At 49.9% G+C, this 26,591-nt stretch overlaps 1 protein-coding gene across 1 annotated transcript in view; it reads left to right on the top strand.

The window, feature by feature from the left end:
• The window catches only part of SARDH (sarcosine dehydrogenase), a 120,413-nt gene extending 103,380 nt beyond the window's left edge, over window positions 1–17,033 (top strand). Inside the window, exons 19-21 of the mRNA XM_075905253.1 lie at window positions 3,011–3,179; window positions 4,471–4,606; window positions 16,636–17,033. Coding sequence (XP_075761368.1) covers window positions 3,011–3,179; window positions 4,471–4,606; window positions 16,636–16,761 — 431 coding nt within the window. The 3' untranslated portion in view covers window positions 16,762–17,033. The remainder of the gene's footprint in view (window positions 1–3,010; window positions 3,180–4,470; window positions 4,607–16,635) is intronic.
• Window positions 17,034–26,591: the final 9,558 nt, after the last annotated feature.

Genomic DNA, 26,591 nt, shown 5'->3' with positions numbered 1-26,591 from the left:
TCCTCGTGTAGACACAGCCTTAGGCAACAAAAACAAAGAGGAAGAGGGATGTGTGGGTTTATTTTGCTGCATTTCACTGGCCTCTCTTCTTAGCATTTAGCTGTTAAAACAGAAAGGGACGGAGGGAAAGGGTTGTTAGAATTCTGCCATGAGACATGAGGCCACTAACATTCTCCTGGCACAAAGTGAAGCTGTGGGAAAGGGAAACCCGTATCTCTCTCTGGAGCAGGGTCCTCTGTCTTGAGGAGAACTTTGATGTGAGTCAGGAAAGTTTCATGCAGCTCTAGCTTCCTGGTCACCTCCGAAAGGGGCTGAAAACTGGTTCAGCTTTACACTATGAAAAAGGAACATGAAAAACCTCAAGTGGGCTATTCTGCCCTCATGAGAAACTGGCCACTCCTGTTGACTCTGTAGGGGTCCTACCCAGACCCTTGTACCTCCTGCCTCCCCACAGTATCCAAGTCCTCATAGACCATCATGGATTTAGCCTCACTGCCCCCTTCCCAGGAGGAAAGTAGCACTGCCGACTCCCGGAGCGGAGGCGCAAAGAGAGGAAGTGTTGCACACAGAGGCTACATCTACATTGCAGCCTTTGTCGGCAGACACAATGCAAATGAATCGCTCATTAGCATTTCTCACACTCTCATTTGCATAGCATCTTCCAATCCATTTTGCAGAAGAGGTTTTTGTACAAAAAAACGCAGTGTAGACGGGGCGATTTTGCACAAAAAAACCCTTTTGCGCAAGAACCCTTATTGCTCAAAAAAGCATGTATACAGGATCTTGCGCGCAAGGGTTTTTTGCCCCATCTACACTGTGGGGTTTTTTTGCACAAAAACCTCTTCCACAAAATGGATCGGAAGAGACTATGCAAATGAGAGCCCAAGAAATGCTAATGAGCGCTTCATTTACATTGTCTCTGCTGACAAAGGCTGCGGTGTAGACGTAGCCAGAGATCCTGCAACAGAGCTAGCAACTGAACTCTGTTCTTCTGGGTTGCAGGCCTCTACCTTAACCACAGACTCATCCCACATACCATCTGCAGGGCCCCAAGGCTAACAACCCTCTGATATCTTTCATTTCCTCTTCATGCCTCGGCACCTTTTCTGTGACTCAAACCTCCTAGACGCCATCAGCCTTCCTGCACCCACCATCTTACACCCACACGCACGCACAGAGGCTATTGATGTTCCTTGCTTGAGTGGTCCCTGACAGCCAGTTTGTGCAGCGTGTTTATTCATTACCCTCCACCTGGCATGAAGTTATTTTCTCTGCCTTCCCCTCACCTCTTCTGTTTTGTTCCTAGCTTCCTCCCCTGCGGCCCATTCCTTCTGTGGCTGTTTGGAAGCCCTGAGCATCCCTGCCTGACTCCCCAGAGCTAACACCAAGTGGGGCTCCAGGGTTGGAGGCGCCCATCTGAATTAAATCAGACGGATATTTTAGAGAGCGTCCGGTTTCCTTCCCTATTCTGCATCATTTTTCTCTAGGCAACTGCCTCAGCACTTCCTGCCGAGGCACCAAAATACCACTTCCCCTGAGAGAGGCCGTTTTCTGACCAAATGGGAAGCAGGAAGTATCTGAAATCGCCAAGGTGATCCCCTGCCTAGGAGACGTCCAGCTCAGCCATGCAAATAGCCGGAGAATTCAGAGAAGCATGTCTTGCGCCAATGGCTTTTCCAAACTGGGTGGCCTACCGGTAGATTCACCCATCGCCCTGGAGCAGTGACCTGGCCCCTACAGATGCTCAGGAAATGGGGGCATTTACTCACAATCTTTGTAACAAAACCAAACAATCCCATAGAAATAATGGTGGGAATGTCCAGTTTGATCAAAAAAGAGGTTTTCCTTCCCAAAAACAAGCCAACAAACCAGCCCTTTCTTGATGGAGGCATTTCAACCTTCTCTCCTAGGGCTTCGTGTTCTTCTAGGGCTGATGGAGAGGAGGCACTGACAGGAGGGTGAGGTACTCCAGACAGGGGCTGGTGGATGTGAGGTGCTGTGAGGGGGATGAGATACACCAGAGAGAGGTGGGGTCTGGACAGTGCTCCGGAGGGAGGCAGGGTTCCCGGTGGGGGGAGATATTTTTCATGGGGAGGGGGAAGAATGGAAATAACCACATGCTTTCCCTTAGAACAATCTCTGCTGGTCTATCCATGGTCACAAGGGGCCCATAGGGGCCCACAAGGAATAACAATAACAGGATCCTCAGCTAGCATAAAATGGACGGAACTGCTCTGTGCCCACAGCCGTGCAATTCCTGAATGGCGGTGTGTTCTGGGGCACTTTGGGTGTGTCTAGACTACAGTGTTTTGTCGACAAAACTATACCTGCGTCTACACTACCGCCAAGTTCTGTCGACATAAGGTCGACAGAACTCGGCAGTTTTGTCGACAGCGGTAAACCTCATTCTACGAGCAATAACACCTTTTGTCGACAGAGTTCTGTCGACAGAAGGCGTTATTGCATCTACACTGTCCTTTGCGTCTACACTCTCATGTCAACAAAGCAGCTTGCTTTGTCCACAGAACTGGATGTAGTCTAGACGCTCTTTGTTGACAGAAGCTTTGTCGACAGTATGGGTATGTCTAGACTACATGGCTCCGTCGACGGAGCCATGTAGATGAGTTTACTAGACATAGCAAAATGAAGCGGCGATTTAAATAATCGCCACTTCATTTACATCAAAATGGCCACCACGCTGTGCCGACGATCAGCTAATCGGCACAGCGGGGCAGTCTAGACGTGCTGCGGTTGACAAGGGAAGCCTTTGTTGACTGCGCCGGTATGCCTTGTGAAGCCAAGAGAAGCATGACAGTGGAGCCATTTAAAGCATAGCTGCCTCTCATCTCACTGTCCCTGAAGAAGCCCAGGGTGGAGCAGGGCCAGACCAAGCCCTTGGAGGTTCAAGTGCTTTGTTCTCGTCACACCGACTCCCCCAGGCCTTGTTGTGACTGGGGGAAAAGGAGGGAACACACGGAGAGACCCATCATAGTTCTGTCGTTCTCTGCAGGGTACCGGCACTGGCATGCGGACCTGCGTCCTGACGACACCCCCCTCGAAGCAGGCCTGGCCTTCACTTGTAAATTGAAGTCCAGCATCCCCTTCCTTGGACGGGAAGCTCTAGAGACCCAGAAAGCAACGGGAGTCTTCCGGCGCCTGGTCTGCTTCACCATTGATGAGTAAGTACTACCACCCCTGGGCTCGGTGTTGGCTCAGTGAGCTCTGCCTGGGTGTATTAAATACAGAAGCCACCCTGCGGTTTGTGATCCAACTAGGAGCTCAGCTACAAACTCCGTCTGCTGTTTCCTCTGTTCTGGTTTTGTCTGATCAAACTCCTTCCTATCAGCTTTCCCATGTGAAAAGGGGCAGGGTTGTCTGATTCCAACCAAACTAGCAGGGAATTTTGCAATTTGAGATAGTTGGAAGGGGTGGGGGGAAAGGGGCTCGTGTCTCTCCCTGATCATCAGGTGTGGAGAGGCTGGGCCCGCCAGCAGCCAGGAGGGTAAACAGTGAGGTGGCAAAGTTTCCAAATGACACCAAATTACTCAAGATTGTCAGGTCCAGAACAGACTGCAAAGAGTTCCAAAGGGATCTCACAAAACCTGGGGGACAAAATGGCAGATGAAATTAGTGTTAAATGCCAGGTAACGCTCGTGGCAAAATATAATCCCACCAATACTTCCAAAATGATGGTGCCTAAATTAGCTGTTAGCCTTCAAGAGATCTTGGTGTCAATCGCATAAGAACCCTCCTCCCTCTGCCTGTATCATCCTGAACTCACTCTCCAGCTTCAGAAGACTGAAAAAATTTCCTCCCGTCCTCAGTGGGACTGACACATCTGAATAATGTAGCTGTCAATGTGCAGGTCATGTGCCCAGCCCCCCTGAGGCTGGTGCCTACTTTGTGTCCCTACTGGCAGTCGCCTCAACACGTCAGGATTGCGGTACCCTGGCAGAGCGGGGTGGTTCCAGGGCTGGGAGAGTGCCGTACAGGGGAGCTGACATCAGGCCCTGGGCAAGTTGGGGATGGGGGGATCCCACAATTCCGGAAGGCTCCCAAGTCCCTAAGAGCTGCCGGGAGCACACCACATGGCACTCTGGCGGCGATTTAAAGGGCTCAGTGCTCTGGGTGCCACTGGAGCCCTAGACCCCTTTGAATCACCAGGACCCAGGGCAGTTGCCCCCTTTGCCACCACCCCATTGGTGGCCTTGGTGCTGGAAGTTAGGACTGGGTGCAAGGCTTTGTGTGGGAACCCAGGACTGGAAGAAGACGGGGTATGGCACATCTGGATGGAGAGCACTGTTCAGGAAGCTAGCACCAAGCCTGGCTGCACAGTGCGTTGCTGGGATCCGCACGTTTAGCCCTTTGATTTCCTATCACATCTGCCCTCGATGAACCCCCAAGAACAGCCAGGACCTGCCCTGCTGGGCTGCTCTCTGATAAAGCTCTTCTCTGCTCTGGGTCCTGCAGAAAGGTGCCCATGTTTGGACTGGAGGCCATCTGGAGAAATGGCAAGGTGGTCGGTCACATCCGCAGGGCGGACTTCGGATTCGCCATCAACAAGACTGTTGCCTACGGTTACATCCGGAACCCTGATGGAGGACCGGTGAGTATAGAGACCATAGTACCCCATGACACCTCCAGCTGTGTGAGGCGCCCCAAGTCTACCCAGAACTACCTCAGAATGGCTGTCATGTGACTGAACTTGCGGCTCCTTTGAGCCCAGGGATTCTATGACTCTAAGAATTTGTTGCGAAGTCACCAAGTCACCTCATTAGAAAAAAAAAAAATCAACCCCCCCATTTTGGCAACTTATAAACCAAACAGTTTGTCTCAAAGTGACTTTTCCTTTCAACGTTTGCTTGGGTTTGAACTTTAAATATTTTTAAAGTTCAGAAACAACATGCACATGAAACAAAATGTTTCCTTTCAGGGCAGACAAAATGTTTCTCTTGACCCGGAGCCAGTGTTTTCCCGATCTGTTTGGTTTGCTGAAAATTCTGAAAAATGTCCACGGCAAGTTGAATTGAAAATGATTTTAGATTTTTTTGGATGAGTCAGTGGTCCGAAAAAAGTCAGCTACTGGCACGGTTCCAGTTCTCGATGTTTGGGGAGAGATGGGTCTTCAAGCGGGACATGAGTAGATGCAGCCTAGCTTGGGACACTTGTTTTGAGCGTAGGGAGCAGCTTTGAAGGAGGAGGGCTGGAGAATGAGACATATTGTGTTGAGGCTGACAGTGCTGGCAGAGTGCAGGATGCAGAGAGGGAAGCAGAAAGACATGAGGATGCACAGAGAGGAAGGAGCAAAATTATGCAGGGAGAATTCACATCCATGTGTGGGGAATGCGATGTTTCATTCTCTGAGTCAGAAGATTCGCAGGGCGAGGGAGTGTAACATTTATTTTTGAAAACCTCACACACACTCATCTTTAAAGGGAAGCACAAGCATTAATTTGGGGACTGAAGGGGTTGCATGGTGCCCTCGCATCCCTTCACACAGTTCTTAGCTTGTATTAACAGGCCTAAGAGATTTCAAAGAGCGAGAAGTTGGAGCAGTTTAGCACCTGCTTTCTCTTTAGTGACTGTCATGCTGTTCTTTGGCATAGCCCGATCTCCCGACTCACTCACAGGTGCAAGCCACAACTCTGTGTTTAATTGCAACAGTTACTAGCCCTAGTTTGATCCTGGGAGTGTCTGTCCAATAGGAACACAGCAAGTACATAATCCAAATAGCCTCATCATATTTAAAATTTGAAAGAGGGCGCTCTAATGAACCCATGTGCTATAGATATTGAGCTGATAAAATCTATACGGGGGGAGGACTAAAGATAAAATCCACAGGGACCAATTTAATCGCATACACATAGCAGGCGAATACTAGCTCATCAATTGGTGATTGGCTTGAATTCCCCTGTGGTCACCTTGATTTTTAATCCGGTGGCAATAAGGGTGCTCAGCTCTGTCCGGAGCCATGCGATTTGATAGTCCAGTTAGTTGCTTTCCTATCCCCGCGCCAGTATCTTCCCCTTGCCCATTGTTTCTCGGCATGGAGTATTCTTGCTTCCTTCCCTCCTGAACCTAGAAGAACTGATGCAGTGAACTGATGGATGGAGAGAGCCTTCCAGCCCTATCCTTTTGCTCTCCCGCTCTCTCCTGGCATCTTGTGATGTGACAGGCACAAGCTGAAGCTGATGGAACTGTAAGATCTAAAGGGCTTGGGGAAGAAGATTCTGCTATTCTGCTTCATGCCTGATGGTTGGGCCCCACGGGCTTATGATTCTCGTGTGTGTGTGTGTGTGTGTGTGTGTGTGTGTGTGTGTGTTGTTGGGGGGAGGGGAGGTAAAAGCAATGTAGCAAGCTGCCAAATAATATGGGATCATATCTCTAGGAAAAATCACAGCTTTCTTCTATCTCCATGCCCTGCCCCTGGCAATCATTGCATTCCCTAGGAATTAGTGGGAGATCGTGATGAGGCTTTACCTTTTGCAGGGTTGCCACTAACAGGGGAGAAAGTGTATGTGTGTGTGTGGGGGGGGGGGGACTTAGGTACATGGTCCCAGGTACTTCGCAGGGGCGGTCCTAGACTATCTGCCAGCAGCTGGTGCCCTAGGTGAACCATGCAATCGGTGCCCCTACCTCCAAACCCCTCAATGATATTGCACCACCGTTTGGCACCCCATTTAACTTGGCACCCTAGGTGACTGCCTAGTTTGCCTATATGGACGGGCCTCCCCTGGGTACTTGCTAAAAGTCCAGACTTAATATACAACCCTCAAGTCTTCACATCCCACCAATTCCGTGGAAAGGAAGTTTCTTTTACACTGCAACTCAGTATTCTCCAATGCCAGTTTCCGGTAGGAGAGGTGAAATTTTAAAAGCTCCGGTCTTGTAGCTTTAAAATGAATGGCCGGTCGATGCTAGGGTAGCCAGAGGGAGGGGCCTAGCATTGCTGCAGTTCAGATGTGGCTTCCTCCTCCCACTCAGACACTGTTGACCTTGACAGATGCAGCATGGAAAGAGGCATGAATGCTTCAAACAGAGAGAAGGACAAGAAGTGTGGAATCAGAGAGTTTAAAAGTTGCCACATCAGGAGTTTTTTGCTTTGAATCTCATTAAGCTGGAGTCTGCAGTGCAGGTTTGAAAGCACCTTGCACAGTTCTGGGCAGCCAGGCTGTCGGCCGTAGAACAGCCATAGAGCTGCATTGGGTATTACAACCAGCTGCACAGGGAGAGAGCTGACGGTGGAAGAAATACCACACAAACACAGCCGCTTGCATTGTGCTTAAGGAAGCCACACTATGCCTCAGTTGAGAGAAAGGATTTCCAGAGATGAGCACTTAGAATCATAGAACAGTAAAGCTGGAAGGGATGTCAAGAGATCATCAAGTCCAGGCCCCTGCCCTCATGGCAGGGCTAAGCTGCATCTAGACCATCCCTGACAGGTGTCTGTCTAACGTGCTCTTAAATATCTCCAGTGATGGAGATTCCACAACCTCCCTCGGCAATTTATTTCAGTGCTTAACCAAGCTCACAGTTAGGAAGCTTTTCCTAATGTCCAACATCAACCTTCCTTGCTGCAGTTTAAGCCCATTGCTTCTTGTCCTGTCATCAGAGGCCAAGGGGAACAACCTCCCCCGCCAATCCCGTGACACCCTTTTAGATACCTGAAAACCGCTATCATGTCGCCTCTTAGTCTTCTCTTTTCCAAACTAAACAAGCTCAGTTCTTTCAGTCTTCCCTCATAGCTCATGTTTTCTAGACCTTTAATCATTTTTGTTGCTCTTCTCTGGACCTTCTCCAATTTTTTCACAGCTTTCTTGAAGTCTGGTGCCCAGAACTGGACACAGTACTCCAGTTGAGGCCTAACCAACGCAGAGTAGAGCGGAAGAATGACTTCTCGTGTCTTGCTCACAGCACTCCTGTCAATGCAACCCAGAATCATGTTTGGGTGTTTTGCAACAGTGTCACACTGTTGAGTCACAGGGTATGGCTAGACTACAAGAGTTTTTCTGGGATACCGGACGTATCCCAGAAAATCTCTTCCGCATTTAGGGATGTGTTTGCTATTCCGCTTTTTTTTTCTGGAAGAGCAAATGCACTCTTTCGGAAGCCCCTGTATTCCTCATTCCATGAGGAATAAAGGGGCTTCCAAAAGAGGGTTTTTTTTCCCGAAATTTGGCCCAGTCTAGATGGGTCAAATATCGGAAAAACCTCTTCCAAAAAAAGGATTGAAAAAAGCGACAGTGTAGCCATACCTGTATTTACCTTGTGGTCCACTATGCCCCCTAGATACCTTCTTGAAGTACTTCCTGCTAGACAGTCACATCCCATTCTGTATATGTGAAATTGATTGTTCCTTCATTTGTGGAACACTTTGATTTGTCTGTATTAAACTTCATCCTATTTACCTCAGACCATTTCTCCAGTTTGTCCAGATCATTTTGAATTATGACCCTATCCTCCAAAGGAGTTGCAACCCCTCCCAGCTTGGTATCATCTGCAAACTTAATAAGTATCCTCTCTATGCCACATCTAAATCATTGATGAAGATACTGAACAGAACCGGGCCCAAAACAGACCCCTGAAGAGCCCCACTTGTTATGCCCTTCCAGCATGACGGTGAACCGTTAATAATTACTCTGGGAATGGTTATCCAGCCAGTTATGCACCCACCCATAGTAGCCCCATCTAAGTTATATTTCCCTAGTTTATTGATAAGACGGTAATGCAAAACTGTATCAAATGCCTTACTTTTCAAGAGAGGTCCTGTTAATGAAATGGAAATGATTCTAAAAAATATCAAGCTGTTCACCCCACCAGGAGTTCATCCACCTGCACATCTTCTAATGTGACCTATGCTAACAAGTGCCAGCAGTGCCCCTCTGCCATGTACATTGGCCAAACCGGACAGTCCCTGTGACAAAGGATAAATGGACACAAATCAGACATCAAGAAAGATAACATACAAAACCCAGCAGGAGAACCCTTTAACCCCCTGGAGACACAGTAATGGATTTAAAAGTTGCCGTCCTGCTACAAAAACCTTCAAAACCAGGCTACAAAGAGAAACAGCAGAGCTGCAATTCATTTGCCAACAATCAGAGTAGGACTAAATAAGGATTTAGAATGGCACTCTCCCACTACACAGGCAATTTTTCCTCTTGATATTCACACCTCCCCATCAGCTGCTGGGAGTGAGCCACTTCCCCCCTGATTGAACTGGCCTCATTAACTCTAGTCCTGGACTTGATAAGTAACCCCTTTCTTTGGATGTTCCCGCGTGTGTGTGTCTGTGTCTGTGTCCCAGCCAATTTCCACTCCCATGCATCTGACAAAGTGAGTTTTACCCACAAAAGCTTATGCCCAAATAAATCAGTGAGTCTTTCAGGTGCCACACGGCTCCTCATTGTTTAAGCTGTTCTGTTACACTCTGGCACCCACTTGAAAGCAGGCGCAGGCTAGAAGGTGAGCTGGAACAGCACGTTATCCCTTGCCAGTGGTATCAAAAGCAGGAGAAGTCTGGTGATAACAGAATTTGACCCCTAGTTAGTACCTAAGTAAGGTGCTATTTATAGAGGCCTGCTACTGTAGGTCACATCTCTTAGTCTTTATTGTGTTTATCCTCTTCTAAGGCATGGCAGGGCAATTATCTCCATTTTACAGATGGGAATATGAGGCACAGAGAAGCTAGTAAACTTGTCTAGGATCACACAGGGAATTTTTGGTGGAGAAGCATCTTGAACCTCTGTCTCAGGCAAGCAGCCTGCCCACTGAGCCATTCCACATTTCAGCCTGTTACAATGAACAACCCTCCAACCCGTTCTGGCTTCCAGGCATCATGATGTGATGCCACATGGTGACATCTTATTATGACAGGCTCTCACGATGCTTAAATACGTCTAGTCCCACAAGCTCCCTTAGCAGCAACTGTAGGTATAAGCAGAGGGAGCCGGAGAAATAGACTCTGGTGACTATACATGAATTTTTGCAAAACCTCTTCTATTCCTCTGGTCTTTTTCACCATTGCTGGCACCCGGGGGCACTGTAGGCGGTAGTTGCAAATTATTGCAGCAGCACCACCAGTAAACATTGTAGGAAAATATCAGTTTCCAGAGACCAAAGTCGATAAAGCTGGAGCTGAACTCTCAGGAGGGCAAGAGAGGCGCGCCAGGTTTGAAGCTTGTCAGAGTCAAGTGCTGCTTTTTTCTCTCTGAGGTGACGCTTCGCTCCCTCTTTGCCAGGGCTTGAGACCCTGCTGGCTTTCTGCAGAGCTGCCTCCAGCATGGTTTTTTTTCTGTTTAGCCACCAGTTCTCCTCCCATTGCAGGGAAAGGGAGTGGAAGAAAAAGCAGAGAGCATCTGCGTGCCAGCCCAGTGCTGTAGAGTTAACCCCTCACATACACATGCAGCCAAAACCTACGCTAGCCATGATTTGGATCCAGGCTGCATTCAGCCGCCGGGATGCCCTTAAACGATTCCACTTTGGGCCCAACTCTGAATTGATGCTCAGGTCACTTAGCTCGGCTTCCTTCCCTTTCTCTTTCATTAGCTTCTCTCTCCCCTCTGTGAGCCTCCTCGTTCCTCCACAGAACTATGTCAGCCGACGGTCAGGGCAGTGTGTGTGTGTATGCTTCCGAGAAAAGGTTTAACGTCCGTGTCTTTACTGCTAGGACCGGGGTCCCGTCGCAGAGGGTGGCCAGCAGGCCAACAGACGCCCCGTTATATAGGAAAAGCTTATTACACCTTAGATTTTAGCTGCTAGAACACAGGGGTTCCTTCACAGAGGGCTGCCTAGGAAAGGCTGAAAAGGTGCCCCAACGGATCTTGTCACCTGGGAGTGACACAGATCCAAATGCCCAAGCTCTCCCTATGTCTGTCCCTTTATGACCGGCTGAAGTTCTTTTAAATTGTGCTTGGTTCTGTTACAGCAACTGAAGGAGTCAGGTTAAAGCTTAAACAGTTACGGGTTTATTAAAAGACTTATAAAAGCATATGGTTACAATGGCTATTGCTCTATTTCTTAAATGCTAACAAATACAGATTTTAAAAATGGTTACAAAGAAAATAAAGATAGAAAATAGAAATAATGGTACCAAGTGACAGCTTAATCTTTAAAGAGCTCTAACACTATATATATACTTAAACAAAGGACCACATCCAGGTACAATTTTTACCCCTTTCTGTGCCTCTCGACTCCAGCGTGTCAGGCCAGGGCCGGTCTCTCAATTCCTAGGAAAGACGAATACGAGGTGGGCGTCCCCTTGGAACCTCGGGAGATCAAACACCAAACCCGACCAGCAGATAGATGGTAGATTGACACTCAGAGAAAATGCGCTGCTGGACCCATCTATATACCCCTGGGGGCCCGTATCCTCTTTCTTATCTAAGATGCCGAATTGTACTGGTCCGTTTTGTGGCGTCAGTTCTTACAAGCAAGTTTCAAGTTAATTTACACTTGCAAGAGAGATAACTAAATTGTGAGCACTAGACCTTTTTTTACTGGGCGAAAGATTCCTCCCCCCGCGGATGGATGTGTGTTCGTATCAATATGGGTTTGAGTCAAGGGCACTCCTTGGCAGCCTCTTGGTCAGCAACTGGCGTATCTCTGTTTACAGCCATTCACGGTCACACAGCCTGGGCCTTCTGCTCTGTGTGCCCTGTATGCTCCAGGCAAGCAAAAATGGATGTTACAAGGGGGGGTTTCTGTCTGGCTACATTCCACCCCCTGATACGACACACCACATCCCAGGATACAAGATGGCGGTGATACCAGCACCTCTTGCCCACCTTGGGGGAATCTAGAAGTGCCCGATGGCCGGAATAGAAGGTTCAGGATCTAGGAATTGGCGAGGGTCCTTTCCTAGTGCTGTATATCGAATGTGCACAGAAAAGATAGCTGCATTAACTAGGCATTGCACAATACATAGGGTTATGCAGAAAATGATTACAAAAATTACAGTGGTTAAACCAGTGGTTATAACAGAGTGTAAAAAAGGAGTTAGGGAAAATTCTAGCTCTTGGGCTAACTAATTTAGCCATGAGATGTTTACATTCTTAGTTACAGCATGTCTTACCCCATACTATCTGTTGCCACTTTCCTTGCCTCCCCCTAAAGTTATTTTGAGGATTGCGGTGGTCGCTGTTATCGAACCATACCGGTCTCCATTGGAAGATGTTGCTCTTGTTCCACCAGTTGTTTGGGCTGAGAGGGACAAACTCGATTTCCAGTCTAGTAGAGGAGTCAAGTAAGGTGTTCTGGTACAGCAATAGCAGTTGGGATGAGGAAGAAGACCATGGCGAGTTGGAGTACCATGTCTTGCTTCAGCTTAGGTTTCTTTTTATAGTTCAGTCTATAACCAGCGATTGCAAGCACTGCAACAGCAAGCGGTATATATACAAAAAGTTCATGATGGTTTCCCGGATTCACACCAGCGCTGGGAGGGATACATCCCACTGGAGCACTGTTCAGGGCCATTGCCTCAGTTTCCTGTAATAAAACAAAAAGTTCGCCGGTCTTGGATACAATCCAAGCCTCAGTAATGCTTATTGGTGTTAGCCCAGCGTCTGCAGTGGTCCAGACTCCTTTTCCCTTGTAGGAGTGCAGTACACGGGTTTGCATTCCCAAACTAGGGTGTTTGATTACCACAGTGTCTTCAGGTGCATATTTAGAATCTTTGAGTGGCACAGTGTGGCCAGGAGAGGTTCTCCCTGTAGGGAAGAAATCTCTTACTGATCGGACTGCCCGTAGGGGTCTGCCGATTATTTAATCTTTGCATCACAGTATTTAATCTGTTTTCCCATTTGCCATCTGTGGGCCTTTGGGTCCTCATGGATTCTTTACTTCCCCACTCCCATGGGTAGGCACGGGGGAGATGGGGACTCACCACCATAAGGGCTGGGTGGTCAAAGCTATCCTATTCTTCAATACTGGCCTTCTAATACCTTTAATTTAGTTCCATTAATTAACAATCTAATTAATCTCTGGTCCAAATATCTGGTTAGATCTAGTGAAGTGGACACAGAGCTGGACAGATCTTTCAAACTATCCAGGATCACTCGGTTGGCTTGGCTGGTGTCTAGGCCTTTACAGGCATTGGATATTATTGCATCTACCAGCCTGGTGGTGGTTGTTGTTGTTGTTTCTTCAGCTGGCACCAGCGCTTTCTGATGATCTGAAAGACAAGAAAACATCTCTACCCCCATCGGGGTGGCCTATTATAACTTAAAATACTGCCTAAGATCTGTTAGGGGAACCCGTTACAGCTAATTTCTGGGCTATGACATAAGTGTTGCTGACAGAGTTTCCAGGCCTAAACCAATCTGCGATGGTATCTGCTAAGCCCCGTCGTTGCCTAATTAGGCACTTGCCAATTTGATTAGCCAGTCTAGCACACAGCTGGTCTATACCAGTGTGGAACATCACCAAGGTAAGGACCAGTGACAGTTGTCCTGGTTCTGGGACAGGGGTCTGTTCAGGGCACAATGCACAATTGGGAGGCTTTATTTTGTCCTCAAGGACCTGGTTAATAATACGGCAAGTTAGCAATGGCCATTGTTTAACAAATGACAGCCATGCCTCAGGGGTTACCTTGTCTGGGCTTTAAGTGGTAAGCCCCAGTGGGAGTCAGTAGGTCCAACTTCAGTGGCCTGATGTCAGTGTTTAGCTTCTTTCCCACAATATTCCATACAAACTTTAACTCAGAGAACTGTGTATTTGTTCTATGTATGTGACTTGAAGGAGGTTACGTTTACCAAAGTCACTGTTTCTCTTATAGGACCAAGCATGGTTCACAGATATTTAATTGTTAACTTATGCAATTCCATAATTCTTGAGGCCTTTTAAGGCATCAGGCACCAGTAAGTAGCAGGGCAAGTAGCTGTTATTGCAATGGTGAGGATACTAGTTTCCTCATTGTTGTGGGCATCTTTACTTAAATATGCTGATGTCCCACTTGGCCATGTTGTTACTTATAGATTTCTTATTATATCTTGCCAAACCACTTTATGGTTGGTGTACAAATTTACAGAAGCTAAATATTTCATTTGTGTAGCCATTAAAGCAAAACTAATCTGGTGCGGGAGAGGGCTGTTACCCCACTCCCAGTCCTTCTGTTCACGTGATGCACTCCTTGCTTCTTTTCAGTTTCTTCTTTATTCACCTGTGGAGACATTGTTAACATTCTCCTAGCCTAAACAATTACTAAACTATCATCCTTTCACTAAAGTTTAAAGTTGCCAATTGACTAAGTTTACAGTTGCCAATTGATTGGGCCTAATTATTAATTTTGTTGGTTTAAATTCATGCTTCTGCTTTACTCAAAGTATCCTTTCATTAAAACAATATCTTACACACAACAATATTTGCAATTCTTATTACAATTAAGACACACAAGACAAACTTGGACAGAACACAAACTTATTGTGTCATGACACAGAACCATGGGTGGTGGTGGTGGTTGTTGTTGTTTCTTCAGCTGGCACCAGCGCTTTCTGATGATCTGAAAGACAAGAAAACATCTCTACCCCCATCGGGGTGGCCTATTATAACTTAAAATACTGCCTAAGATCTGTTAGGGGAACCCGTTACAGCTAGTTCCTTAACACTTCTATGGGCGAGTGAGTTACAACTTTCCGAGACCAAGGGCGCTTTATCGGTACTCAAGACTTTCCACTCCCTCGAATTACCTCTTTGTTGCTAGCCTTCCCCAACAGTGGCATGCCTCAGTTTCCCTCTTGTACCACAGATTAGGCTTAATGTGTAAAGCTATAATGCTTTTCCTTAGCACAAACTAACACGGGGCTCTTTCGTGACGCCCACGAGGCAGCAGGGGTGGATGTGAGGAGAGGGTTGGCTCCTCCTGTGTGTAAAGAGCTGGAGAGACAAGCAAGTATTCAGCTCGACCCCGCCAGGCAGCCCGGTAGCTCAGTGCTCCCCATTCAAACACCCGCCATCAAGAATTCTTTAATTTGGCAGCCAGCTCAGTCATTTTCCAGAACTCTGCCCCCTCTGCCCTTGAGGGCCTTTTCAGGTGCTGTTAACCCCCAATTAACGCGATCGAGCCTGGCAATCAGCACGGCATCGCATACAAGAGGCCTCTCTGTATAGGCCCCCGACCTTGCCAGCTTCTATTGTGCGGCAAGCGTTGCTTTCAGTCGGAGGTGCTGGCTGGAGGGCCTCCAGCGGAAAGGCGCAGTTCATCAAGCTGATGTTAACGTGCAGCCTTCGTCTCTCTGCTCGGTGCGACAACTCCTGCCTGATTTACAGGATAATTGCTGCAGCAGGAGGCCGCTGGGGGGGTGGCATGTGCGGGGGGTGCAGCTTGACACGCTGATGGATGCCGGTGCAGCTGCCCTGAAGCAGGACGGACGGCAGGAGACCTTTGGGCTGGCTTCTTTTCATGCTGCCGCCCGCATGAGGACCGGTGTGGGGTGACTGTGCCCGGCTGGGCAAAGGGCTCCAGTTCTCTGCTGCCATTTAGAACAGCCCCCTAGCCCACAAGGTTCCTCCACGCTGGGGCTGACTGGCTCCCAGCACCGGCAGGAGCACCCCCTGTCCGCAATGGGCCCCCTGTGCAACTGGAGCAGCCCCCTGCCCATGGCCGGTGGGGAGCTGTCCCAGCCCCCACTGGTTACAGGTCAATCAGAAGCAGTAAGCACCACACATTTAGGCTGTGTCTAGACTACATGCCTTTGTCGGCAGAGGCATGTAGATTAGACACATAGGCAAAGGCAAATGAAGCCGTGATTTAAATGATCGCGGCTTCATTTACATTTACATGGCTGCCGCGCTGAGCCGACAAACAGCTGATCAGCTGTTTGTCGGCTCACGCGCTAGTCTGGACGCTCCCCTGCCGACATCAAAGCCCTTTGTCGGCAGCCCCGTTATTCCTCGTGGAATGAGGTTTACCGGGGCTGCCGACAAAGGGCTTTGATGTCGACAGGGGGAACGTCCAGACTAGAGCGTGAGCCTTTGGACATTCTTAATCCAGACTGGAGTTGAATCAGTAAATTTGGAAGCAAAAGGTGATAGGGTATGTCTACACTGCCACCCTAGTTCAAACTAGGGTGGCTAATGTAGACATTTGAACTTGCAAATGAAGCCCGGGATTTAAATATCCTGGGCTTCATTTGCATGTTCCCAGGCGCCGCCATTTTTAAATGCCCTGTAGTTCTATCTCCCTGCCCGCAGCTACACATGGCACAGACTAGGTAGTTCGAATTAAAGCTCCTAATTCGAACTACCATTAAACCTCCTTGCAGGAGCTTTAATTCGAACTACCTACTCCGTGCTGCGTGTAGCTGCGGGCAGGGAGTTCAAACTACGGGGCATTTAAAAATGGCGGCGCCCGGGAACATGCAAATGAAGCCTGGGATATTTAAATCCTGGGCTTCATTTGCAAGTTCGAATGCCTACATTAGCCACCCTTGTTCGAGCTAGGGTGGCAGTGCAGACATACCCACAGAGCCCAATGCTCTTCATCACCGCAGCATTGACAGCAAGCCTCCAAACACGCTGTCGCAGCCCAGCAATGTTCTTGGCCATGCCCACTACACCCTGCCAGGTTTGTTTAACACATTGGGAGAGCTACGTGGGGGAGTCCCACATCTCACTGCCTCTGTCCTGTCCCCACTGCAGGTCTCCCTGGAGTTTGTGAAGAGTGGTGAATATGAGCTGGAGAGGATGGGAGTGACCTACCCTGCCACGGCCCATACCAAGTCGCCGTTCGATCCGGAGAACAAGAGAGTGAAGGGGATCTACTGAGAACCTGGGACTGTGGTTGGAGAGGGAATCACACACCAGTGCCGGGGAAAGGCTGAGGGAGGGACATGGACATTAACAGCAGACTGTCTAGACTCCCACTCCAGTGTTGACTTGGTGTCTTCCAAAGCCCCCAAATGTAGCTTCGCTATAGGACCGTACCATTGTGTCTGCTCAGCCCCAGAAGGACGCTGCACGTTCTCGGTGGTCCTGCCCTGGGCATTTAGCTCTTTCATTGTACTGGAAACAATAAAGCTCATGGGGATGCTGAAAAACATGGTCCGGTGCACACTCCAATCCGCTTTCAGCTCTCCTCCATTGGGCACACTTAGGCCCCATGTGCTACCCAATGACATAAATGGTTTTGATGGAGAGGAGAAGATTTTGCTACCCTTCCTTGCCTTTGATCTATAGCTGCTCTCCAGCCCTGGGTGTACTGCCAGGGCTCTTGTGCGCATTAACCCTTCAAGGATACTTAGGGAAGGACACATGCTCTACCGTCTCCAGAACGACAAGGGCAAGAAGATCTCAAACGACCACATTCCCCTTCCCCCAGCAAAACCAGTGTGCAAGGACAGTCCGCAGGGTGTGTCGGGGATCAAATCCACTCCCTTCAGCTGGGGTTGGGGGCATGGCACGGCCACACAGCTGGTAGCATGTCTGGGTGTTGGTTGTTTAGGACGTCTTAAAAGATTTCCAGGGTCACCAAGGGGGCGCAGACAAAGGGAGACGCTGCCCCAGGGCCCAGTGATTTAAAAGGACCTGGAGCGCCTGGCCATCACCACTACGTTGGCCAGAGCCTGGGCCCTTTAAATCGCCCCTGGAGTCCCTCGTGACAGGCAGTGCTGAAGGGCTGGCTGGAGGAGGCTAGTCCCCATTCGCCTGCTTCCCCTCAAGGCCCGCCCCTCCTGGGGAGTCCGGAGCCACCTCCTCCCAGGGCCCAGCCAAGTCTCTCACCAGCTCTGAGAATTTCTCTTTGGACGGCCTGTCTGCTATGCCAATCCGTGTTGCTCTGTCCGTCTGTGCATCCCATATTCTTTCCTCAGTGGGTTGCGAAAGGGGGCCAGAGCAGGTGTTACCCCTGCAGTTATAGGAACGTGGAAGGACCACATAAAATGTCGTGGGATGCGCCCTGAAAGGAAGAACGTCAGAAGGCTGGCTTCCAAGCTTGGACTCTCCCACGCGAGTTGCCGGCAAGTCCCGGATGTGCCTCGCACAAACGGGTGAAAATGTGGGGAAGGATGAGCTGGCAGGTGAGTGTCTGTGTTACATGTATGCAAGGGGCGCTCTCATGTGTCAAGCAGGGATTTGGGTCTCTCTTCCCCAGATACTTAGGAACAGGTTAGGCCAATAAGCAATGGGCTCTCTCTTGAAAGAGACGGGGGTAGAGACGGGTGTCCTACCCTTTGGAGAGTTATGTGCTGCTTGCTGTGGATTTTCACTGGACTGTGAGGAGGCTGTTCTGTTTATATGGTGTCACTCTTGGCTGGTTCCAAATGTGCTGCGCACATCCCTGCGGCCCCCAAGGGAGTTATGAGAGCTTTGCCGGAAAGCCCTGCAGGCCTGCGTATGGATTAACTTGTTTAAAGAGGATCTGCTGTTCTAGCTTCCTTCCTCCCGCCCCTGATCACACTAGCGCCTTTGGGGCCTGAGATCAGCAAGGCACTTAACCCTGGGCTCAGCTTGGAGCTCCTGCTTCACTCCCTTTGGTGTCAGTCCGGTGTGAAGCATCAGGTGCTTTGCTGAGTAGAGGGTCCGGAGCCAACACACCCTGTTCCATCGCAGGGATCTCAAATATGTGCAGCGTTGATGGCAGACAAAGAAACCTTCCTCCTATGAGGAGGCCAGGCTTCCCTCTTGGTACGCACTGGATCTCTTGACTCCAGCAGAGACGTGAGGCCATTGCTAGGGGGCTGGCTACTAAGAAATCCTGCTGCCCTTGCCCCAGCAGAGATGCCTTCTCCACCAAAGGACAGAGATGGGCCGAGCTTCACTGGCAGGTTCCGGTGATTGTCACCCACGTCGCCTGGCTCAGCAATGCAAGGGGCTACCCACAGAACAGCCGTATTTTGTATTTGAACAGGGTGGGCTCTGGAAAGGCATTTGCTAATCCAGGTAAACAGTTACGAATTGCCAGCTGGGGCCAGACCCCTGACTGTAGATTAAAAAACAACCAATGGTCTGGTAGCACTTTATAGGCTAACAAAACATGGAGATGGTATCATGAGCTTTCGTGGGCACAGCCCATGTCTTCAGATGACCAGTGTGCCCACGAAAGCTCATGATACCATCTACATGTTTGATTCATCTATAAAGTGCTACTAGACGATTGGTTGTTTTTTTCTGTAACAGACTAACTCGGCTACCCCCTGAAGCTCCTGTAGACTAAAGGAAGCTGCATACCGAGGCGGTGGCTCACACAGCTCTTCAGAGGGGAGTTCAGTCACAAATCTGTCCACACCAATGGCTTCTGGAGCCTACTGGAGTGAAGCTCATTGATTTCAATGAGCTTTGGGTCAGGCCCTTAATTCTTCACTGGACACATGCGGTGGGTTAGCTTGTTTTTGGCAGATGCTTGAACAGGGGTGGTTTAAACCTCGGTCCCATTTACACATATCCCCAGAATGTGGGGAAGGCCAGGGTGGAAATCTGACAGAAGGTTCAGCATTGGGCCCATTGCTGCTTTCTGGATGCATTTCCTGTCCAAGCGTCCTCTGGCCGTTCCACGCTGTCAAAGTTCAGTTTGGTCTTTTTGTCTCATAGAAGCATAGAATCCTAGAACTGGAAGGGACCTCGAGAGGTCATCGAGTCCTGTCCCCTGCCCTCATGGCAGGACCTAACTGCCTAGATCATCAGTGAGAGATATCTATCCAACCTGCTCTTAAATATCTCTAGTGATGGAGATTCCACAACCCCCCTAGGCAATTTATTCCAGTGCGTAACCACTCTGGTAGTTAGGACGTTTTTCCTAATGTCCAACTTAAACCTCCCTTGCTGCAGTTTAAGCCCATTGCTTCTTCTCCTATCCTCAGAGGCCAAGGAGAACAATTTCCCCCCCTTCTCTCTGTGACACCCTTTTAGATACCTGAAAACTGCTATCATGTCCCCTCTCGGTCTTCTCTTTTCTAAACTAAACAAGCTCAATTCCTTCAACCTTCCCTTATAGGTCATGTTTTCTAGACCTTTAATCATTTTGTTGCTCTTCTCTGGACCTTCTCTAATGTCTGTACATCTTTCTTGAAATGTGGTGCCCAATACTGGACACAATACACCAATTGAGGCCTAATCAGTGCAGAGTAGAATGGAAGAATGACTTTTCATGTCTTGCTCACAGCACTCCTGTTAATGCATCCCAGATCATGAAACAGTGTCACACGGTTGACTCACATTTACCTTGTGGTCCACTATGACTCCTAGATCCCTTTCTGCCGTACTCCTTCCTAGACAGTCGCTTCCCATTCTGCATGTGTGAGACTGATTGTTCCTTCCTAAGTGGAGCACTTTGCATTTCTTCCTATTAAACTTCACCCTGTTTACCTCAGTCCATTTCTCTAGTTTGACCCTATCTTCCAAAGCAGTTGCAACCCCTCCCGGCTTGGTATCATCTGCAGATTTAATAATTGTACTCTCTATGTCAGCATTTCTTAAATTGTGTTCCGAGGCAGTCAGAGGTGTGCCGCAGAGAACAACAGAATTCAAAATGGCCACCCTTAAAGGGGCAGGTGACTTTTTTTCTCAATAACTTTTTCCCCGGCTTTTTTTTTTTTTTTTTTGCTTAACAAAAAATCCTTGGTATTCCTCATAAAAAAAATTATTGTTTGGTGTGCCTCAGTATTAAAAAGTTTAAGAAACACTGCTCTATGCTAATATCTAAATTGTTGATGAAGATATTGGACAGAACAGGTCTCCAAACAGACCCCTGTGGAACCCCGCTTGTTATGCCCTTCCATGCTGATGAAGTCTCACATTTTTTGTGGCATCAACTCCATTGATGTGAGTATGGGCAAAGGTGAAAGCCTAGCTGGGGAAGGCAAGCCCTATCCGCTTCTGCCTTCCGCCTGAGGCCCCGCTCCTGGACCCAAGCCTTTCCCACTGCTAGCCCAATCCTTCCTCTCTATGTGGAGGGCCAGGGCTGCCACACCATGGCCCCATCCCTTCCCCAGTGGCTGGGGGAAGGGTCCCAGCCTTCAGCGGCCAGGCACGTAGGCAGTTTGGGAAGGCTGTGCCTTCCTTTTCCTATATTACCGCCTGCCCGTGGACATCAATGAGTTCACACCAGTGCTGCATTTGGCCTCGAATCTCCACCATCTTTATTAGTCTCTTCGGCTCTGTCGGAACGTTCCAGGTGGTCACTCTGCAGCCTCCCTTCCTTCCCCGCAAGGAGCAACCCGCACAGTCAGTCACCCAGGATTGAATCCAGCAGATGGCAGCTGCAGGCGCAGCCACCAGCAAGGCCGCGCTCATTTTGGCACGGCAGTTTTCACTGCAGGTGCACAGCCAGCGGATCCTAAATCGTGAAGGGGAAAGGTGGGAGGGTTCCAGCCCCCGCTGCCTACCCGCGTCACTCACTTACAGAGCGACTTGAGAGGAGCCCAATCCCTCTTGAGCCTTGCCTGCATTTCAGGTGGGATAAAGAACGCTCCTTTCAGACCCCTGCCACGGTCACGCGGCCGTATCGGTGCTATGGCAGAACCCAGAAGACATAGGCCGCCGTGGCATAAGCCCCTGGACCTCAGCGCCACTGCATGCGCCTCTTGGACCATCCCGGAATAAAGGGCCAATCAGTGCTCAGTTGGGCCATAGAGAGTCTGCCGGTTGTGTGATCCCTTTGCACAGACTCCAGGACTGTGCAAACTGTGAATGTTTGCTCTAAATCCCAGCTCACAGAGGTTCCTCACCCACTGGCTAAGACCTTAGATTTTAACCCCTGTATTTTTTAAACATCGTGGCTGCGTTTAACCCTCTGGCCACTAGCCAGCAAATGGTTACGTGCCAGGCGGAGTGGGGGACCTAGCCTCTTGGTCTCCTTTCAATGTCCTTCCCTGTCTTGATGATCTTCACACTGCTCTAATGGGACTGGCTGTGGCTTGTGGTGCAAGGAGCCATGTGGCCCTGGGCAAATCGCAGCCGTTCTCCATGACTCCCTCTCTCGGCAGAAGACGCTGGCTGGCTTTTGGAAAGTGATTTGAGCTCCTCCGATGTCAAGTGCACCATGACTGCCAGGCGGCCCACAGAGGACGATGTCTCTAGCGACTCATGACCCCACTTCTGCTCCCATGGAAGCCGGTGGGATTTTGCCTCGCCCATTCATCCTGCACCCCTCACATCCTCACTGGGAGTCACTCCACTTGTGCAGCCTGTCGTTGGGACCCTGTATGTAGCAGTTGTCTGCTGAGTATCAATGGAGTCTGTTGCTGTCGCGTTCCCTGCCACTTCCGCAGGAAGCTGCTCTGTCCAGCCCTTTCTCTCAGGCTTTGCGGTTAAGTTTTTCCTGGACCCTGGCCAGGGTTCTGCAAGGTGTTGTCCTTGGCTTACAGGCTAGTCTTCAGCCTGTGGGCCTGGTTCTGACCAAGTCTGAAGTCCAGCTCCCACTTGGAGCTGTCTGAAGTGCTGCTGCTCTTTCAGTCAGCCCTTAGGTCTGGCTGAGTTGAGGTCCAAGAGGGAACTGCCAGGCCCTGGCCCAGCAGCTTCTTTTATAGCGGCCTGCTGCACTCGGATTGGCCACTGCAGAGGCCACCACTCTATCCTGCTTGGAGGACCTCTCTTCTGCTCCTGTCTCTGGGGCAGGGTGTGGCAAGGCTTTCAGCCTCCAGCAGGGATGTCGGGGCCTAGTCCACCCCATCACACCAGGCCACTGGAAAGGCCAGCCAGTGGGTCTGGAAGGACTTTGAGTGCCCTAGAAGTGGAGGGCCAAGCCACAAGAGGAGCCCGCAGTCTTGGGTGTGAGGAGCCACAGTGGGGACAGACACCGCTGGAGGGGCACTGTCTGGCCAAGCTAATTCCCAGCATGGCCAGCAGGAGGTACCATTCACAGTGAGTGGACCTCAGGACCGAGCCCAATCAGGCATCTGACTTAGTGCTTGCACCGTCCCATCCTTGTGCATCTTGAAATTAGCACCCAGCTGGCCCTAAACCTCACGGCATCCCAGGCTGCCATGTAGTCCGCCCGGCCACTCCCATTGCTGGAGAGGGCAAGGGGCTCTGATGTTGCTTGCGAGGGCATTAGACTGACCTGGAAAGCGCTCTCCCCCGACTTCAGATGAGTGGGGATTGTCAGTTGCTGCTACGGGCATGTGACAGGCGGCACCTTTGTCACCCTGGCCTGGGGGCCAAGAGCAGTGATGCTGGCACAATTTTTAGGCTGGGGGGTGCTAAGTTGCATCCCCTTAACCCCATCTGTGCCCTTCACCACCCCATGGTGGGGCCACAGACAGGGGCAGTTGTGGAGCCCCAGGTGCGGGGCCAGCACCATGGGGCAGGGCGACCAGGACCCTGATGCTGGTGGTCGGGACCTCAGGGCCTGCAGCAGAGCTCCTGGGGCTGGTGGCCAAGACTCTGGGTGCAGGCTGGAGGGTCCGTCTCTGGCCAACCATGGAGATGATGGTGCACCCCTACTTCCTGCGCCCAAGGCCAGGAGAGAATGCTCCGTCTCTCCTCTGCGCAGTTGTGTGTCTTGTGTCGCAGGAGGCCGGGGCACAGGGTGCTGGGAGCAAATGGATGTCTTTCCAGAGCACCAGAGGGCTGCATGCCCCACGCCCCTCCCAGTGCTCTCAGGGCTTTTCACGTCCTCCCAGGATGCAACTCGCTGAAGTGAATCCAGACCCGAGGGGGAAAGGGGAGAAGATCGTCACATCTTGCACTTGGACTTTGCAGAAACCTTCCGCCTCCTCTCTCTAGGGAGGAGATGTTCTCTGAGCGTGGGAAGAGGAGGGGGACGGCCTTCTCTCCAGCAGTGACTCACAACCTTAATTAAGGGAGCAAACCAGCAGCGTGACTGGAGGGGCTTTTGATACCCCCTCCTGTGCCTCCTCACCAGGGTCCAGCCCAGCCACGAACGCGCCAGGAGCGGAATGAATTTACCGGTGTCGGCTCAGTAAGAAATTCCCTCTCTCTGCCTAGGGGCAGGCAGCTCGTGGCAACACAGCGGCAGACAGTCTTTGCCCTGGGGTAAGGAGATAGCCGGGGGGGTCTCTCCCCTAGTCATTAGCTTAATCATTGTTTATAGATTTGAAGGCCAGAAGGAACCGTTAAACTATTTCACCTGACCGTCTGCCTAAGGCGAAGCGGAGACAGGGCTGTGGAGGGATTCAGGCCCACACCCCCAAAGAGCTGCGAGCTAACCCTGCCGAGCAGCGGCCTTCAAACCTTTTTTCAGGTGGCCCAGTTGAAAACTGTTGATGCCTATGACCCAACAGAGCTGAGGCTGAGGGGTTTGGGATCTGGGAGCGGGAGGAGGCAGAGGGTGGGGTGAGGGCTGCAGGATGGGGCTGGGAATGAGAGGCTCAGGGTGTGGAAGGGTCTCTGGGCTGGGGCATGGGGTTGAGGTGCGGGAGGGGTCAGGGCTCTGTGTTGGGGTGCAGGATGGGGGCTATGGGCTGGTGGGGCTCAGGGCTGGGGCAGGGGACTGGTGGCACCCGGTCAATGGCACAGCAGGAGTACTAAGGCAGTCTCCTGTCTGTCCCGGCATCACAGAGCGCGCTGCCCCCCAGAAACGGCAGCAGCAAGTCTGACTCCTAGCTGGAGGTGCGTGAGCAACTCCATGCAGCTCTCACCCATAGGCACTGCTGCCCCAGCTCCCATTGGCCAGTTCTTGTCCAATGGAAGGGCAGAGCTGATGACTGGGGCAGGGGCAGCATGCCGAGCCCCGTGACCCACCCTGGCTAAGAGCTGGACCTGCTGCTGGTCACTTCCGGGGGGCAGGGCAGTGTCAGAACATAGTGGGACTAGCCTAGTGGTTTTCAAAGAGTGGGTCATGACCCAGCCTTAGCATCACTGATGGGACTTTTAACGGCCCACTCGGCCGTGCTGACCAGAGCCACCAGGGTCCCTGGGAGGCTAAGCAAGGAGACCCAGCGCCAGACACTCCACAACCCAGTACTGGGCCACGACTTTGAAACTCCTGCTGTAGATTGCCTGGCTGGGCGACATTGCTCCTGCACTCCGTCCCCAGGACAGCTGCCCCGTGTCTGCTCTGCGACGAGTCCAGGAACCGTGCAATCGAGGGAATGGGCCAGCGTCGGATCACGGTTCCATCGACCTGGGCCTGTTGGCCAGCATTGGGCAGACACAACTGGCTTCTGGCAACACGCATCCCCCCTGCTGCCTTCTTTCTAAGAGCAGGGAATTCAGGTTGGAAAGGTGAGTTCCTCTGCAGTGTGGCTGCCCTTTAAATGACCGCCAAGACTCCTGCCGAGATCCGGAGTTGGGGATCACGCCCTGACGGCCATTGCTACCCTGCCTGAATTGTTAACACAGAGCTAGTTCTTCCACAGACTGCCTGTCTGTCCTAGGGGAAATCACATCATCTCTCTAAACCTTAGTTCTCATCTGTAAAATAGGAATAATCCTTCCAGGGCTATTGGGTCTTCAGGGCAGCAATTGCATCTCACGGTTTGTTTGTCTAGTACCTAGCAAAATGGGGCCCTCATCTCGGTTGGGGTTGATTGGTCCTATATAATAATAGTCCTGTTTCTTGCACATGACATGAACGGGTTATTTTCACTTTCTCTTTATGGTCAGTTTCACTTCCTGGTTCTCATGCACCTCGCTCAAGACTGTGGGGTTTACAGCACCTTGGGGGAATGTTTCCGTCCCTGTTTTTATCGGAAATTTAAAAATATAACCATATTTTTGACAATATATTCTGTTAGCAGTATCTTTCCTCCAACCTTTATCCGTGCCGCCCACCTTCTTTCTAAACCAACCCAAAATAATGGGATAGACTTCATGATCACAATGTTTCCTACTGGCTTTAAAATCTATGAAAATTTCTTGACAGTGTATCTTTTAAATTAAGCTGTAGATGTAAGAAAGACAGAAGATGTATGTTCCCGTCCATGCTGTGCTTAAACACCATGCAAGGGATTAACTGTGTGCTGGGTAGAGATAATGCAGCTTTATCTTCCTGAAAGAAACCGCTACCGCTTGAGAATTTTGAAAAAGTGTTTTGCATCTTCCATGCAAAACTAGTCCAAGCAGATTGGATTCTTCATTTCAAAATGAGACACTTGCTTCTTTTGAAATAGGACTATCAGGCTGAGCTGTTGTTGCAAAAGCCTGCCCTGCCAGTTCTGAAATACTCTGCAAGGTGGGAAATCTTCCTACCCTATGCTTGGTCACCGCAAAGAGATTTAGTGGGAGCAAATCTGATTATTGAAGGGACAGAGTAAAGCTGAGGTGGGTTTTTTTTCCAAGTACAACCCATCTGGAATCTTTTAAAGCTGGGCGGGAACTGGACTTTCCATTTCATGGGACGTTTCAGAATTTCAGAATATTTTTCCATTCCGAAACAGAATGACAACCAGCCAACCAACCAAAGTAAATTGAAATTTCCAGCCAAATGATATTCTGAAAAAAAATTATTTGAGGTTGATCAAAAGGTTTCTATAAAATTGAAATGTTTCATTCTCACATTGACATCTTACTTTATAATACTTTAAAAAATGAAGCAGACAATCAAAATGTTCCATTCCAGAAAGTTTGCCCGTATTGAAATGCTGTGTTCTATTATGTGAAATTTCACCTAAAGTGACATGTTTCAGCAGGTCAGGAATCTCTAGCAGCATGACCAACACTTCCACTGCTTACTGGTCTCTTAAAAGACATTTAAGGGT

The sequence above is a fragment of the Pelodiscus sinensis genome, chromosome 22 (genome assembly GCF_049634645.1).
Source record: "Pelodiscus sinensis isolate JC-2024 chromosome 22, ASM4963464v1, whole genome shotgun sequence".
NCBI classification, from domain to species: Eukaryota; Metazoa; Chordata; order Testudines; family Trionychidae; genus Pelodiscus; species Pelodiscus sinensis.
The sequence above is the reverse complement of the archived record's forward strand: the minus strand, read 5'-3'. Positions and strand labels throughout refer to the sequence as shown.